Source organism: Rattus norvegicus, chromosome 5 (assembly GCF_036323735.1).
Source record: "Rattus norvegicus strain BN/NHsdMcwi chromosome 5, GRCr8, whole genome shotgun sequence".
Taxonomy (NCBI): domain Eukaryota; kingdom Metazoa; phylum Chordata; class Mammalia; order Rodentia; family Muridae; genus Rattus; species Rattus norvegicus.
Window position 1 is genome coordinate 164,619,650 of NC_086023.1, and position 14,131 is coordinate 164,633,780.

Genomic DNA, 14,131 nt, shown 5'->3' on the forward strand with positions numbered 1-14,131 from the left:
AGCCGTCCCTAGACCTCACTAACTGTGTGTGGCCCAGCTCACCAACCGAGCATTGAGAATTTGAGGCCTCACTGTGAGAGACAGAGCTGAAGACATCTCAGGAGCCAAGACTGCTGGGACAGTGAAGATGGCTACCTACCATCCTAGCTGGGATTAGGGGTGTGGCTTGCTCCTCTGTTGGTGGATATGTCTGGGCCACTCCCCTGCAAGGGTGCCCCCCTCTGCCCCCCGAACCCCCAGGCTGCATTCCTGCCAAGTAGAGAGGTAGCAGCAGTCACAAGGTCCTTCCAGGTAGGGAGTCTGCTCTGGACTTGGCCAGTAGAGAACAGTTTTGAAGGATTTTGCTGGTCCCCCCCTTTTTTTTTTCCTCTGAAATATAAGGATGTGCAATTTTTTTGGTTTCAATTTAGCATTGGAGAATTTTATAATTTAGTAATTAAAATCTCTGATAGGCTTTAGAAATTGCGGCTAATTGAATTTAATGGGAAGATGATTTTCAATTTTATTTGATTACCGGGACCCCTGGCATCGGTATTTATGGGAAAAAAATGGGAAATGTGCTGTGTGGGCTAAGATGGCATAATTGAATTAGGGATAATCGGATTTCTCCGTCATGAATTTCACTATAATTTTCCTATAATTTTCCATTAGATATCTAGTTTACAAATATTCACAAAGAAATGAAGCTCTTTCGGAATGGAGATTGCTGGCTAACAGGATTACGGGCCGAGCGTGCGGCTGTGCCAGCCCCTACCCTACCATAATGTGATCCCTGTGTCTGCCTTACACTTAGCGTGGCCTCGGCATCTTGCTTCACCACCCACTATCCTGGAAGCTCCGTCCTCCCCTTTGTTACCTCTTCTGTGCTCCTCCCTGGCTCAACACCCACCTGTCCCGGGCCCACACAATCTCTGCTACCTGCTGGCTGAGCCCAGTCCCAGCTGAGGCCCAGGCCTTATGGAAACCGGCTCAGCCCTTCTGTGTCCCCCTCCCGCCCATGCTTCCTGTCCGCGTTGCGTTCACTTGGCTCCCTGTTTTCTCTGAAACTCTTCCTCCATCCCTGAGGAACACCGGCAAATGCACGGACGCCCTCGCAGGTGCGAACACGCTCGTTCACGTGCACGCACAGACCTCTGGCTACGGCTTCTGCGCCCTGGCCCAGTCGCCTGAGAGGGAACCAGTTTATTGGGATCCCGGGGTGGGGTGCAAGAACAAAAGGAGCCTTGTTCGAGTTTATGTGAAAGTTACAAATTCAAAATGGGAGCAGATAAAGCATGAGATACCTGGTGTGTAAACAGGCCGGCGAGTGAGAAGGCCGCAGGCTCGGGAGGGAGGGAGAACGAGTGGGCACACGACACCCGGGCCTTGGGAGGATGCCAGCCAGCATGGCAGCCTGGCTGGGGAGAGTGGGAGCTTCCGTGGCCCACTTGACTGGATGGAGTTACCGAAGAGGTTTCTATTCTGCTTGGGGTGGGGTGTCCCAGAAAGACCTGGAGGTTCTGGAACCCGGGCTCTGGAGATCAGTAGAAATCACGAAACGTTCTCACGATGACCGAGTTCAGGCTCTCAGACTTGTCAGCACATCAGAGTAATGAGGAAGGAATAAGAGAGCCACAGCCCTAAAAGACACCAGACCTCCAGGCCTCTCCCCATTGGTGTGGGCACACTTAAGAACAGAGCAGAAGAGATCCAGAGATGCTTAACACACGGCCTTTGACCCTGACCTGTGGCCCACAACCTCGATGGCCTTTGCTCTGTCCTGAAATCCTAACATGCCAAGTTGGCCTCAGTTCCTTACTTCACTGATCTCTTTTCTCCTACACATAGCTCCTTGCTCTCGGGTCCAGCCCACTCCACCTGTGGTGGCTGATTGAGACCCACTGCCTCAGAATAGAGCGTGTTTCTGGGCAGCCTGGGGCTCTCCCATCATGGGCCATGTGTGGCAGCCCCTCTTGCTGGCCCTGATCTGTGTGTGGCCTTCTGGTTCTCTTGGCCCTGCCCTGTCAGCCATGCCTTGCCAGCCTCTGCCTTTCAGAGGCTCCAAAGTTATTGTTCTTACCTAGGTAACTGGAAAGCAGGGGTGTTTTCTATTCATCCAGGCCTTCCTGGGGTCAGCCCTAACTATCATCAGCCGAAAACCAGGACTTCCTGAACCAACCAGAGACTTTGTAGGTCCCCTGTGCAGGGAGCTCTGTGTGTGTGTGTGTGTGTGTGTGTGTGTGTGTGTAGACATCTTCACCAGCCTCCATTCCTGATGCTGCCAGGCTTCCTTCTTTACCTGGTCGCCCACACCAGGCTGGGGTGTAGGACTAATTGTCTGTTGTTACAAGCCAGAGCTACAAGGGGGCAGAATCATTGTTGGGTTTTTTTTTTGGGGGGGGGATGGGCAGCAGCACCCACAGTGTTTCCCAGGGCAGTCCTGGACAAGGAGATCCCACGGGGAAGCTTGGCTGATGTTTCTCCCTGTTTGGCTTCCCTGGGCCCAGCTGTTGGGGAGCATGTGGCTTGGTTTAAGGAACCCTGTTTTCTTACTCAGAGGTTTCAGGGCCAGGGGACATGTGGTAAAGTTAGGTCTTTGCACCTAAGGACAGGGATGGATCTGAAGCATGGAGGAAGGGTGTGTGTGTGACAACCTAGGCCCAGGTTGGCAAGAAGGCAGTAGGGAGGGTGGGAAAAACACGAGAGGGGTGCTGAATTCTTTGTGGAGGCATTCAGAACTAAAAAACAGTGAGACAGTGAGAAGAAAAGAAAAATAAGGGGAAAGTAGGAGAAAGAGTAGTCGATTGTTAACTCCCTCCTTTGCCTCAAGGCCTCTTTGGGCCCCTCCCTTTGCAAAATAGAAATATTGCAAAAATAGGCCAGCGCCATTTTGCCGAATCCTGCCCAGACCAAGAAGAGCCTAAGCCCATTCTCCTCTCCTCATCTGAAGGCTTTAACAGGAGAGAGGATGGTAGGATGAGGTAAACAGCAGGCTGGGCCACCTAGGGACACAGGGGAAACAGGCTTTAGGATAGCAAACCTACTGAAGTCCTGCTCCTTCGGGAAGCTTTCCTTGAGCCCCTCCAAGCCAGAGATAACAGAGAGTCCTGAATACCTGCGGCTATAGCACGGACCATTTGGGGTTGTATGGTTAGGAGGGCTTGGCTGAGAGACTTACAAACCCAGGGAGCAAGGGAGAGTCAAGAAAGACAAGCGCTTGGTCAAGCCCTAAGAGACACCAGAGTGGGCAGGGTGTGGTCCCCAGGGAACAGGTGTCAGGACATCGGCCAACTTGCTTGAGGGGTGCCTGTGTTCAGGGATGGAAAGGAAGCCCAAGTGATGACGTGGATCTACGGAGGAGATTGCCTAGAGACTGTGAGGGAGAAGAGGGGTTGGGGAGGAGAAAGGCCTGGGGACTGGAACATGAATGGCCTGACATGGAGGGACTCCGGGGCCATTTTAAGGGCAAAAGCAAAGCGAAGCGGTGGAAACTTAAGACTGTGCGGTCTGCGGGAGTGCGGTGGCCAGCGCGCGGGGAAGAGTGGGAGGGGAGAGCGCGAGGCTGACGTGCGAGTTTCTCCGGCACACCCAGCCGCGCCGCCCGCGACTCCTTTCTTCTTCGAACTCCAATAGCCACAACAAAATGAGGGAAGTGGGGTGAGCAAGGGAAACAAAACCCCTTCCACACCCGCCACACCCGCAGCCCAAGGGCACCTCGGAAGGGAACGGCAGGAACGCGCGCGTGCCGCAGAAAGTCTCGCACCTGCGCTCGCTCCCGCGCGGAAAAGTTTACGCGGGCGCGCAGAGGGTGGCGGACGGCCCGAGCGGCTGAGGAGAGCGAGAGGGTGAGCGCGCGCCCGCGCCCGCGCCCGCGGCCGGACTCGGAGCGGGTGCGCGGGTGCCCATCTCCTCGCTCCGCTCCGGCGCACGATTTCTCCACACAAGCGCACACACCTCGCAGACACACAAGCCTCTCCCTCCCTCGCACGCGACCCCGCGAGCGCCGGCCCCGCCCCCCTCTCCTCTCCGAGCTTTGGAGAGTCGCCGCCCGCCTTCCCCAGCCCGCCCCCGGCCTGTGTGCTGGGAGCGCGGGCGCGCGAGGGGCGTGTGTGTGTGTGTGTGTGTGTGTGTGTGTGTGTGTGTGTGTGTGTGTGTCTGTGTGTGTCTGTGTGTGTGTCTGTGTGTCTGTGTGTCTGTGTGTGTGTGTGTGTCTGTGTGCGCGCGCGCGCCCATTCACCTTCGCACCACTGTGAGGCGTGCGCGCGCGCGGACGAGTCTGATCTTTCACCTGCCAGAGCCGCGCGCGCTCCCGGCGAGGGGCGGTGCCATGGCCACCCTGCCAATCACCTCGGCGCCTGGCAGCGCCCGGCCGCTCCCGCCCGCCCCGCTCCCTCCTGCCAAACTGTTACCCTGAGTGTTACCGTCAGGAGCAATGACATCAGGATTTTAAAACAACTTGTTATTCGGGGAGTAATCAGTTGCAATTAGGCATTAATTAAGTATTATGAAAGTTGATTATTTAAGTGAATTCGGCTTTCGACTCTCCGACTATGGTGAGTACCGGCAGCGGGCGGGGGAGGGCCGGGCAGGGCCGGAGCGGCGACCCCTGCGCGCTCGGGACGGGATGTGGGGGTGGGGGGCCATCGGCCTGACGGGCCGGATCCCCAGCCGAGAGACAGCCACGGGCAGTTTCTGTTTTAGTTGAAGGAACTCGGAGCTGCCGGGAGCGTGCGGGCCGGAGCGTGAGAGCGAGCGTGAGGCGCGGAGCAAACTTTCCCCGCCGCCGCCCTCCCGACCCGGCCCGGCCCGGCGCGCGTCCCCCAGCCCGGGATGCGCTCGGCTAGGCGGGGAGGGACAGCGGGCGGGCGGGGACAGGGGGCCCGCGAGACACTAAACATTCTTTTCCCTCTTCTTCTTTTCATGGCGTTTCTCGAAGAGTTTGGGACCAAGGAGCGGAGAATGGATCTTGGAACAGGTACGCGCGGTGGGAACCCACGGGGAGGCTCTTTCACTTTTCTTTCGGTTCTTTGACGGAAGTTAGTATTTTTAGCCCAATGAGCTAGCAGCTGAGCCGAGGGTACGGGATAGGCGCCAGGGGTCTGTGGCCATGGTCCCTGCTAGCCCTGCTTTCTGGATGGTGATATTGTTATTTGTCACTCGCTTAGTGACTGTGACTAATTTGATGCTTGTCATTATGAAAGAACCGAGGGGACAGGGAGCTGGGGGCACCCGGAGAGAGAGAGAGAGGATTTAGGGGTTTTTTGTGGGGAATTTGTTCTCCGTGTTTTTTCTCTTGTGTTTTTTAGACACACGCACTTTTCCCTTTGCAAAGATCTCTCTCTGTGTGTGTGTGTGTGTGTGTGTGTGTGTGTGTGTGTGTGGCTTGTGGGGTGTGTGTTTTTATTTTTTTAGTGGGGGGTGGTTTAGTTTTTGAAAGCAGCGTCCTGTTGGGAAAGGCGGTTAGTCTGGTTTCGGGCGACTGTCTCAAGGTAAAGGAATTTAATTTATTTGGGACAAGGCTGTGTCGGATGATCAAGCTGCCTATTACGGCTAATGAGTGTTTTTCACTTGAGAAGCTGTGGGCTGAGGTGGCTGTTATCAGTTCAAAGTAAGGGGCCCAGGACTCTCTTTCTCTCTCTCAGGCCCCTTTTAGCGCCTACTCTGGGAGGTGATGGTAGGCCAAACCAAAGACTACATTTAGATATCTGGGTCTGGGGAGCTTGGAGTGAGGCTCCAGGTAGTGCCCCCCACCCCCACCCCGGCCTGGGCAGAGTTTAGCCTGTGAATCTGGTTCTTTCTAGTTTTGATTTAATCTTATTCAGTACGTTCTCTTTGCACCTGAGCCTCCAACCTAAGTCCTTGGCTTAGTTCTGTGGTCCTTCCACCATCATCCTCTATCGAAACTAACTTTGGGCCTGGACTCTGAAATCCTAGGTTGTCAAAAAAAAAAAAAAAAAAATCAGTACTCTTCTTTAGTGTCTTGAGAGAAAATTAGGTTGGTAGTTCTTCAGAACTGATCCCTGATCCCTTCTGTTTCATTTGAGGAAGGAAAGGTGGTACAAAGTGGTTTTTAGAGTTGGTGTTAGACTTGTCCAAGTTCACCCTGTAGTCCCATAGGACCTGTACAGTGACAGCTGCCTCTCTGAGACAGAGGGGGCAGGAGGCAGAAGAGGGCAATCAGGAATGTGTGTTGTGGGGGTAGGGAACCTTCACAGAGTGCTTGGACTGTAGGGACAGGTGTGCTCTTGGCTAATGATATGTGGAGGTCCTGGGGACATCTGTGCCCAGGAAGGGTACAACGCCCCCTGCTGGGCAAATTTGGAAAGGTGTCTTGAAGCCATTGCTGCCACCCTGCCCCTCCCTGGCCTCCACCCCACAGAGAACCAGCCCGCCTCCACCTCTAATCAAGTGTCTCAACACCACCCTCTCAGGACCCGCCCCCTTTCTTCAGAAATGGGGCCCCCACCCATCCCAGCCAAGAAGGAGACCTCAGGGACAGGCCCAGTGTTTGGCACCACCCTCTACCTGGCACAGGAGAGCCTGCCAATGGGCCAGCACAAGGGACTGAGGCATTACTCAGCTGGAAGGCGGGTCCTGCTCTCTTTCTTCTGACCTAAGTGCCAACTGGAGCTGGCTCCCATCCTGCCATGCCTAGTCTGTTCTAGACTGCCATGGGGGCACAGTTCCATATCCCTTCTGGGGAGTGTCATGATAGCAGGGCAGGAGGCAAGTGACAGGGCCTCCGGTGGCACCTTAAGGGCTCTGGGGAGACTTACTGCTCTTCACACTCCAGGGACAGGCCCTGGAAACTTTTCCTAGAAGCCAGAAGGGCCAGGAAATCAGCTGGAGCAGGGCACTCCCAGTGGGACCCAAGTCTGGACTCTGGCCACACAGAGAGGGAAGGTTCATAGCATCAAAGTTCAGTTTCCTGGAGGAGTTGTCTGGTGATAGCTCCTGTCTCTTCTCTGATCTTGGGAGTTTCACCTAATCTCAGAAGTTCAGAAGAAAAGCACTTTCCCCCTCACTTCACAAAAAAGGGAAGCAGACCAGGACTGGGACAGATCTGTTCTCCTTGAGCCCATCTCTGGGGCATGTGTGTTCTCATGTTCAGGAGCTGAGAGCATCTCCCTTGACCTCCCTGATGTTCAGGAACACGCCGAGGCTTATTGCTGGTGCGGTACAGTGTAGAGCTTCCTTCCTTTGGGAGCTCCAGTTATGGGCCTCAGAGTGTAAGCAGGGAAAAGTCCCAAAGAGTTGACAGTACCAGAGACCTCCAACAAGTCCTGGATGGCAGGTTAGCTGTCCCCTCTACTCTTGGACATGTCTAGGTCCTGAAGCACTCTGGCTGTAAGTAACTCAGTGACTGGGGAGAATTGAGGTATCTCAGGAGGGGCAGAAGGATCTGAAGACCCTCAAGAGCTATGTGGACTCCTTTTCCCCCCACCATAGTTCAGCCAAGGGCTGGATCAATCTGGACGTCTTTAGCAATAAAAAATGCCGATGTCGTCCTAATTCACCAGGCCCCGAGATGACAGCAAATTTACATTTTTTAATTAAACTAGCAGCCAGTTTTTATGAGAGGGGGTTGGGTTATGCAAATCAAATGGTTGTGTACGGAAGATTAGGAGAGTTTGGGAATAAATTCCACAAATGCTAATAAAAAAAAAGGGAAAGAGAGAGAGAGAGAGGGAGGGAGGGAGGAGAGAGGAAGAGAGGAGGACATGGTTCCATTAGGCCCTTTTAGAGTGATTTCCCAGGGGCAGGGATGGGGGAGGGGGAGGGGGAGCAGGGAGGAAGCTTTCAGACACAGGTAGATCCATCCTGTAGTTGGGAAGCTCCCCAGGATTAGCCCCCACCCCCACCCCAGGCTGATTTCTGGGCCTGAACGAAGTGGAGCCTGGGTAAGAATCTCTATGTAAGAGCAGGTAGATCTCTGACCAAGCTTGCCCTTGATCATCTGGGGTATATTTCTAATGCCCCTCTCGAGAAGGGGAAGAACTATCCTGCAGAGGATCCAAGGTAGGCCCTTCTGGGTAAAGAGCCAAGTAGGCAGGAAGCACGCTCAGAAGGACCAGTGAACCCAGAGGGAGCTGGTGAGGGGCTGCAGTAGGCACCAAGGCGTTATGGTTGCAGCTCCGTCATCGTCGGAAGGAGCCAGAACGGTACTGGGACTGCAGGCCAGGATCCTTCCTCTCAGGCAGACCCTCTCCTCCCATGTCATGTAGCCTTCATGATAGGGAGGGCAGGAAAGATGAGGCCAAGAGAACCCAAGAAACAGCCTAAGGCAGGAAGGAGAGTGACAGCAGACTCCCCCTAGTTGTGTCTTTCCCCCAAGGAGCAAAGAACTTGGCTCTCCACTCTCAGCCCCGGCAGCCAGAACCTCTGGGCACCAAAGGTTCATTGCCCAAAGTGGAAGGGTCTAAGAACCCTCATAGCCCTGGGTACTCTTAACTCATTGTGCACCAGGGAATGGGAAGGGTCTTGCGCTGCTTTTGGAAGGATTTTGTGTTGGCTTGGGTAAAGTAGATCGCCCTCGATTTTCCTTCCTCCAGACTTGACTTGGCCAGATACACCCACTCAACCAGTCTAAGCTAGGTCCAGGCTGGGCACCGGTTTTGCTAGTCTGCAGGGGGGGTGGGTGTTCTAGGGCCATCTTGGCAGGAAGGAGCCATCAGAGCCAAGGACAGCATGGGCTGTCTTGGAAGTGGTGTGTTTCCTGGTACCATTCAGACAGGCTGGCTGCGTACCCAGCAGTGACACTGGGAGGGACTTGAGCATCAGATGACCTTTAAGGTCTTTGACTACCAACTTGGTTTTGCTCAGTGGGGCAGGCATCCAGGGAAGAGTCACGTGGGTAAGGCAAGAGACATTACCATTGGTAGGTAGCTTCTTAGTACAGAGCACATGAGACGCCAGCAGCTCAGGGCTGTGAACCCGGGCTGATACTAGTTACAATGTAGCGAAGTTCAGGATACGAGGCCAATCATGGTCATTCTCCTACACAGACAGAGGTAGAGGCAGCAAGGTCTACAACCCCGGATTCCTACGGAAGACCCTCTTTCCTGAAGGAGACCAGAGAAGGGAACCCACAAACTCTTAAGAGAGGCATGGGTGGGGTTGGGGGTGGGGGCATCAGTTAGACATTTCTCCCTGCCTCCCTGGCACTGCCGACACTCCCCACCCCCACAGCCAGGAAATCTGGCTGAGTTGCAGCTTGGGTTTTTATGATGGAAAATAAAATAAATAGAGGCACCTTTGCAGGGCTGAGTCACTGCCGCAGCATCTCCTCATTAAAGCTTCTGCCCCTGGCTCAAGTCCCTGCCCATTTTCCCAGGCAGTGAATGGGGTGGGCCTATTCTCTCTGGACCCTGCTAGGTCAATGGTACATCTCCATCCCTCCATCAGCTTCCTTGGGCTAACCCACCCTTCTCAGAGAATCGGGTCTTCAACTCATCACCAACCAACCCCAGGCCCCAAGGTTCAGTCGTCCTAAGTTTGTTTTTAAAGTCTTGATCAACCATGACTGTTACTACCGCTCATGTCTCACCTTTTCCTTATCCCTCTCTTTCCTACCTTCCCTTCCCTTGGTCCTCATGATCTGAGAGGGAAGGAAGTGAGTTCAAAGTGATTACCAGAGCTGGGTCCCTAGGGTAAGCAGCAGCTGTTGTAGTGGCTAGGCCGGGGCCCAGCAAGACTGGAAAGGGGTTGTAGGCCAGTGAGTGTCCGTGGAGTAGCAGGAATATTGGTCGGACAGACCGCCTCACTGTGTGGGTTGTGAAAGGTGGCGGGCTGGTGGTCTGGTGTGTCCCTGTCTGGCTGACTGTACTTTACACCTTAGTCTCTCAGACATGTCCTTGTCAGGGAAGAGCTCCCGGGAGAGCCGTGAAGTTGCAGTTCAGTGAGTGAATCCTAAGGAACTTTGCAGAATCGGGCTGTCCAGCTCCCTGGTTTGCAGGCAAGCATAGTGTAAGAGAGAGAGAGAGAGATGCTGTCTTCTTATACCAAGAAGTGCTGGAGGTGAGGCTGTTCATGACTTTGGGGGACATGCTTCTACCATCCAGGTCTCCTAGACCTCCCCTAGGCCTCTCTCCTCCACTCTGAGAGCAGTTACCCTTCCACTGTGCACCCGCGTTTTTCTGTCTTTTTGCCAAGCCAAGCCAACCCAGCTCCGATGGGCAGGTCCTTCCTATTCACCTTGCTGCCCCACACCCCTTGCCAGTCTCATACCCAGTTGGCTCTAGAGAGAGATAAGACGATAAGAGACTGGCTGGGGCCTGCTGCTCTGAGAAGCTGGCTATACCCATGGTGTGCCAGGACAGCCTTCACATTTATGTGCCTCGGTCCCCGGGAGGCCAAGGCCAGGGACCTTGTTTTCTCCTACCGCTATAGCTCTTAATGCTGACTGTTAGATATGACCATTAGCCGCCGGGTTGACATCTCCTCTCAGTGTTCTTGGTGCGGGGCCGGGGCCCATGCCTTCCCACCATTAGTGCTGATGCAATTGATTGATGGAGATTCCTCTTCCCCGAGTGCCTGCCGGGGCTTCTGAGTGGGTCAGAAGGAGGAAGGCAGGAAATGCTGTCCGATTCCCTTAGGATCTGGGTTTTCGCTCCTCGGGAGCCTTCTAGAGCCTGCTTTACAGGAAGGGATGGGTCGGGATCATGGATGGTGTGAGGGGCAAGAGGGACAGTAAGACGGCTGCTACTATCTGCGACAATGGTGTGTAACAGTATGGGCCCAGAGGATAAGAGGTCAAGCCCCTGTCTGAGGAGACAGGAGAGCAGTAGCCAATATAGTTAGGCTCTTCTTCCCCTTCCTCCATGGTCCAGCTATCCCATTTCCCCTCCTGCCAAGCAGACTTCACTCCAAGATGTCTGTTCTCTAGGCTAGGATCCCTCCAGGGTCTGACCGGTATAAGCAGGAAGGCTACAATGAAGGACCAGCCCAGATGGCCAAAGCTTTCGGGCTCTGCCTTATGTTTGGGCCATATCAGAAGAACCATGGCTCTTAAAACCACTTCCCAGTCCCACAGATCTGTCAGAGGCCTAGGTACTTGGCTAAAGAGACCCCTTCCTAAAGCCGGTCTTGTGGTGTGGATTGAGGCTAGGGTAGCCCTTGGCTTTGTAGGAAACAGTGGAGAGGAGCCACATACTTTTTGTCTCTCTAGATAACAGGGATTCCCATAGGGTATATTCCAGAGTTGATCTTTTCTTACAGGACTCTGTCCTTGAATTAAGGGGATCCCTGGGAGGGAATGTGCTACAGGAGGCCAGGAGACTAGAGAAGCCAGGCAGATCCCCACCTCAGTTGGAAGCTGCCGGAACTCTTTTTTCCAGACTTCATGCATTCCTCTGACAGGTGCCTCTCTCCCTGCTGCCTCAGAGCCCAAAGCCAAGCCGGAAGGCCTGGTCCATTGAGATTGACTGGGTATTTTTACTGACCAGCAGGGGGCACCCTACTGTATCTGCCCCAGCCCTTTTAGGGATCTGGGCATATGGGCAGCCCCTGGCCCTATGCCTTCTGGCTCTAGATGGGGGAGGGGTAGCCTACCCTTCCCACCCCCGGAGGTTCCTTAGAGGAGTTTGTTTTGCCAGGGTGACCTGTTTAATCATCTCATTTTCTGGTGGCCGTTTATTCCTCGTTTCCACGGTTACGGCCCCATTAAGGGGAGAAGCGATAAGGCATCGAGTCAAACAGGTAATAAAAACATTAAAGCCCGTGTGCACAGAGAGAGGACGGGATGGGGGAGGGGGCTCAGCGAGGTGAGACGGCCCAGGCAGCAGCCAAGGTAGAGAGACTGCCTGGCCTGGCCCTGTCCTCCCCAGGCTGTAGGAAGTCTACTCCTCAAGAGCCAGTATTCAGCTTAGTCCTCAGTCCTTGATGCCCTGGCAACAGGCTGTATGTTGAAGGTAAAGCCAGAAGAGAGAAAGTAACAAAAGGTCCCCAGGACTGTCCCCAGAGAGTCACATGACCCGTTCCAGGCCCCACCTCACCCTCCATGGCCAGGGGGTGGGGGCTAATTTCTGACATTGTTTTGAGCTCTCGAATTTTTTTTTTTCTGCCAACTTTATCAGAAAGCATATTTGTGGTGAGTGCCGCTAACGGGGCCAGTCTGGTGAGTAAATATTCCTGGTGTGGACGGCCCTGTGACCTTAAAAGGAAGAGCCTAGCACTGGGTGCCAAGAGCCTATGGAAAGAGGAGGGGCAGGAGGATGGGAGCCCTGGTGCTAGGTTGGAGACCTTTCCTAAAAAGGGGTCGAGTGACAAGGCAAGGTTTGCACTCAACAGACTTAGCAGAGGCCTATCCTAAACTCCAGTACCACACTGTTCAGGCCAGTTATGCCACTTGCCCTTGGTAGATGGGCCAGCCCCAGTGATGACCACAGAAGAGTTGCCTGCCAGGTCCCCCAAGGGCTCCCTTCCTCTACGTGGATGCTGGAAAGCTACAACAAAAGCCAGCCTTTTGCCCAGCTGGTCTGGACCTGGGGCAAAGAGCTGTGCTGGCCAGGGGAAAATGCCAGGAAGCGTAAAGGTGGTATTGGAGGGGCTGTGCCTGCATGTGATGGAGCAACCATTGTTGCCCGAGAGCCCAGGGCCAATGCTCAGAGAGTGGGGAAAGCCAGGACCAGCCCTAAGGCCTCTCTGCATTATGGAGGAGGCTGCCCTTCTTTTTTAAAAAAATCCCTATACTCTGATCTCTTGCAAATGCACAGAGGCCTGTGTGTCTCCGATTATTAATTTCAACGTTGATTCTGACTAGAGAGGGGGAGAATGGAGGTGTGGGAAATGGGGAAACCCTTTGGCTGGGAACTGTGCTTTGGGAACGGGCCTAGATGAGTTAATATTCCGATCAAACAATTAAAAATAGAAAACGCTCCCGCGGCACCAGCTGCTGAAGCTTTCGGCAACTGTCACCAGTGGGTTCAGGGGGCAGGCGGTACAGGAGGGAGCCTCTCCACAAACGGCAGAGCTCGGAGATTATAGTGTGTCCACTGCTCTCTCGGGACCAGAGCGGAGGTTGGGGCTCCGAGCCCCTCCGGCTCCCTTTAGGGGCTGGAGCAGGGCCTGTGCTGCCTCAGGGCTGCCCTTCTCCCCTGCAGGGCCTGGGTAGTGTGGTGAAGTCATCGCCAGATGCCCTGGTAATTGTTTTAAGAATCCAACTTAAAATAAGATGAAAACTTTTATTCCTGGGTGAGGAGTAATTTCCCATCTAATAGAAAATTAATGAAAGGCTTAAAGCAAGCGGCCTGGCCAGGAGGCATGTCGATCTGATAAGTCTGAGGTCTCAGGCCCAGTAGCTCTTAGACCTGGGAGTGTCCACACCCCAGGCCGGGTCTCACTTCCGATGTCCTCTTGGGATGCGCCATGGTCTGCTCAGGTAGAAGACACATTCTACGTGCGTTTACGGAACCTTCCCATGATAAGGAACAGCTTTCAAAAACTCCAGTGGAGAGCTGGGGGGTCTTATTCTTAGGTGTGTGTGCACGGGGACCATGTAAGGTCATCACCTACTAAGGAATAGAAAGACCAGCATTCTATGAAGCCTAGGTTCTACATCAACTAAGACAGTTGGTCAGCCTTGATCGGAGGCTATAGAGGAGGCTGCTCAATGCAGTCCTCCCTCAGGGTCCTAGAGAGGATAGGGACCTCCAGAGATAAATATGTCCTGTGCAAGAGGGGTGACCTACAACTGACTCCTGCTGATCCCACTCTGCCCTGACCAAGACTTGCTGTGTGGCCCACTGCATTCAGCTAGGTATGTGAGTCCTTAGGCAGGTATAAAGATGCCACCTAGGCAGGACACATGGGGTTCCTGTCCTGACGTTGTTTTGAGCTCAAGAATTGTTTCCTGCCAACTTTATAAGAAAACGAGTTTGTGGTGATTGCTGGTGACAGGGCCAGTCTGGTGAGGCCTGGGAGGGAGGGGGGTAGAAAAGGGTTTGTAGCCCTTTTAACACTGAGACTGCTCTCCCTGTGGGTCATAGATAGATTGGGACATCTTGTAGAGGCTATGGGTCACATGACCTCAAACGTCCTCTGAGTTTCTACCCAGCACCTTCCTTCTGAGAGACCCAGAGAATGAACGTCACACCTAAACATCTCTCTTAGCAGGCGACAAGGGTCTACGTGTGTCAGCCTGTCTCACAGGTGC

At 54.0% G+C, this 14,131-nt stretch overlaps 1 protein-coding gene across 5 annotated transcripts in view; it reads left to right on the forward strand.

The window, feature by feature from the left end:
• Positions 1–14,131, forward strand: part of Casz1 (castor zinc finger 1) — a 149,955-nt gene that overhangs the window by 92,567 nt on the left and 43,257 nt on the right. For 3 of the 5 annotated variants that reach the window (XM_008764318.4, NM_001427668.1, XM_017593879.3), the window contains 1 exon segment: positions 4,916–4,954. In XM_008764318.4, the coding sequence (XP_008762540.1) occupies positions 4,939–4,954 (16 nt within the window). In that variant the 5' untranslated portion in view covers positions 4,916–4,938. 5 annotated transcript variants of the gene reach the window in all.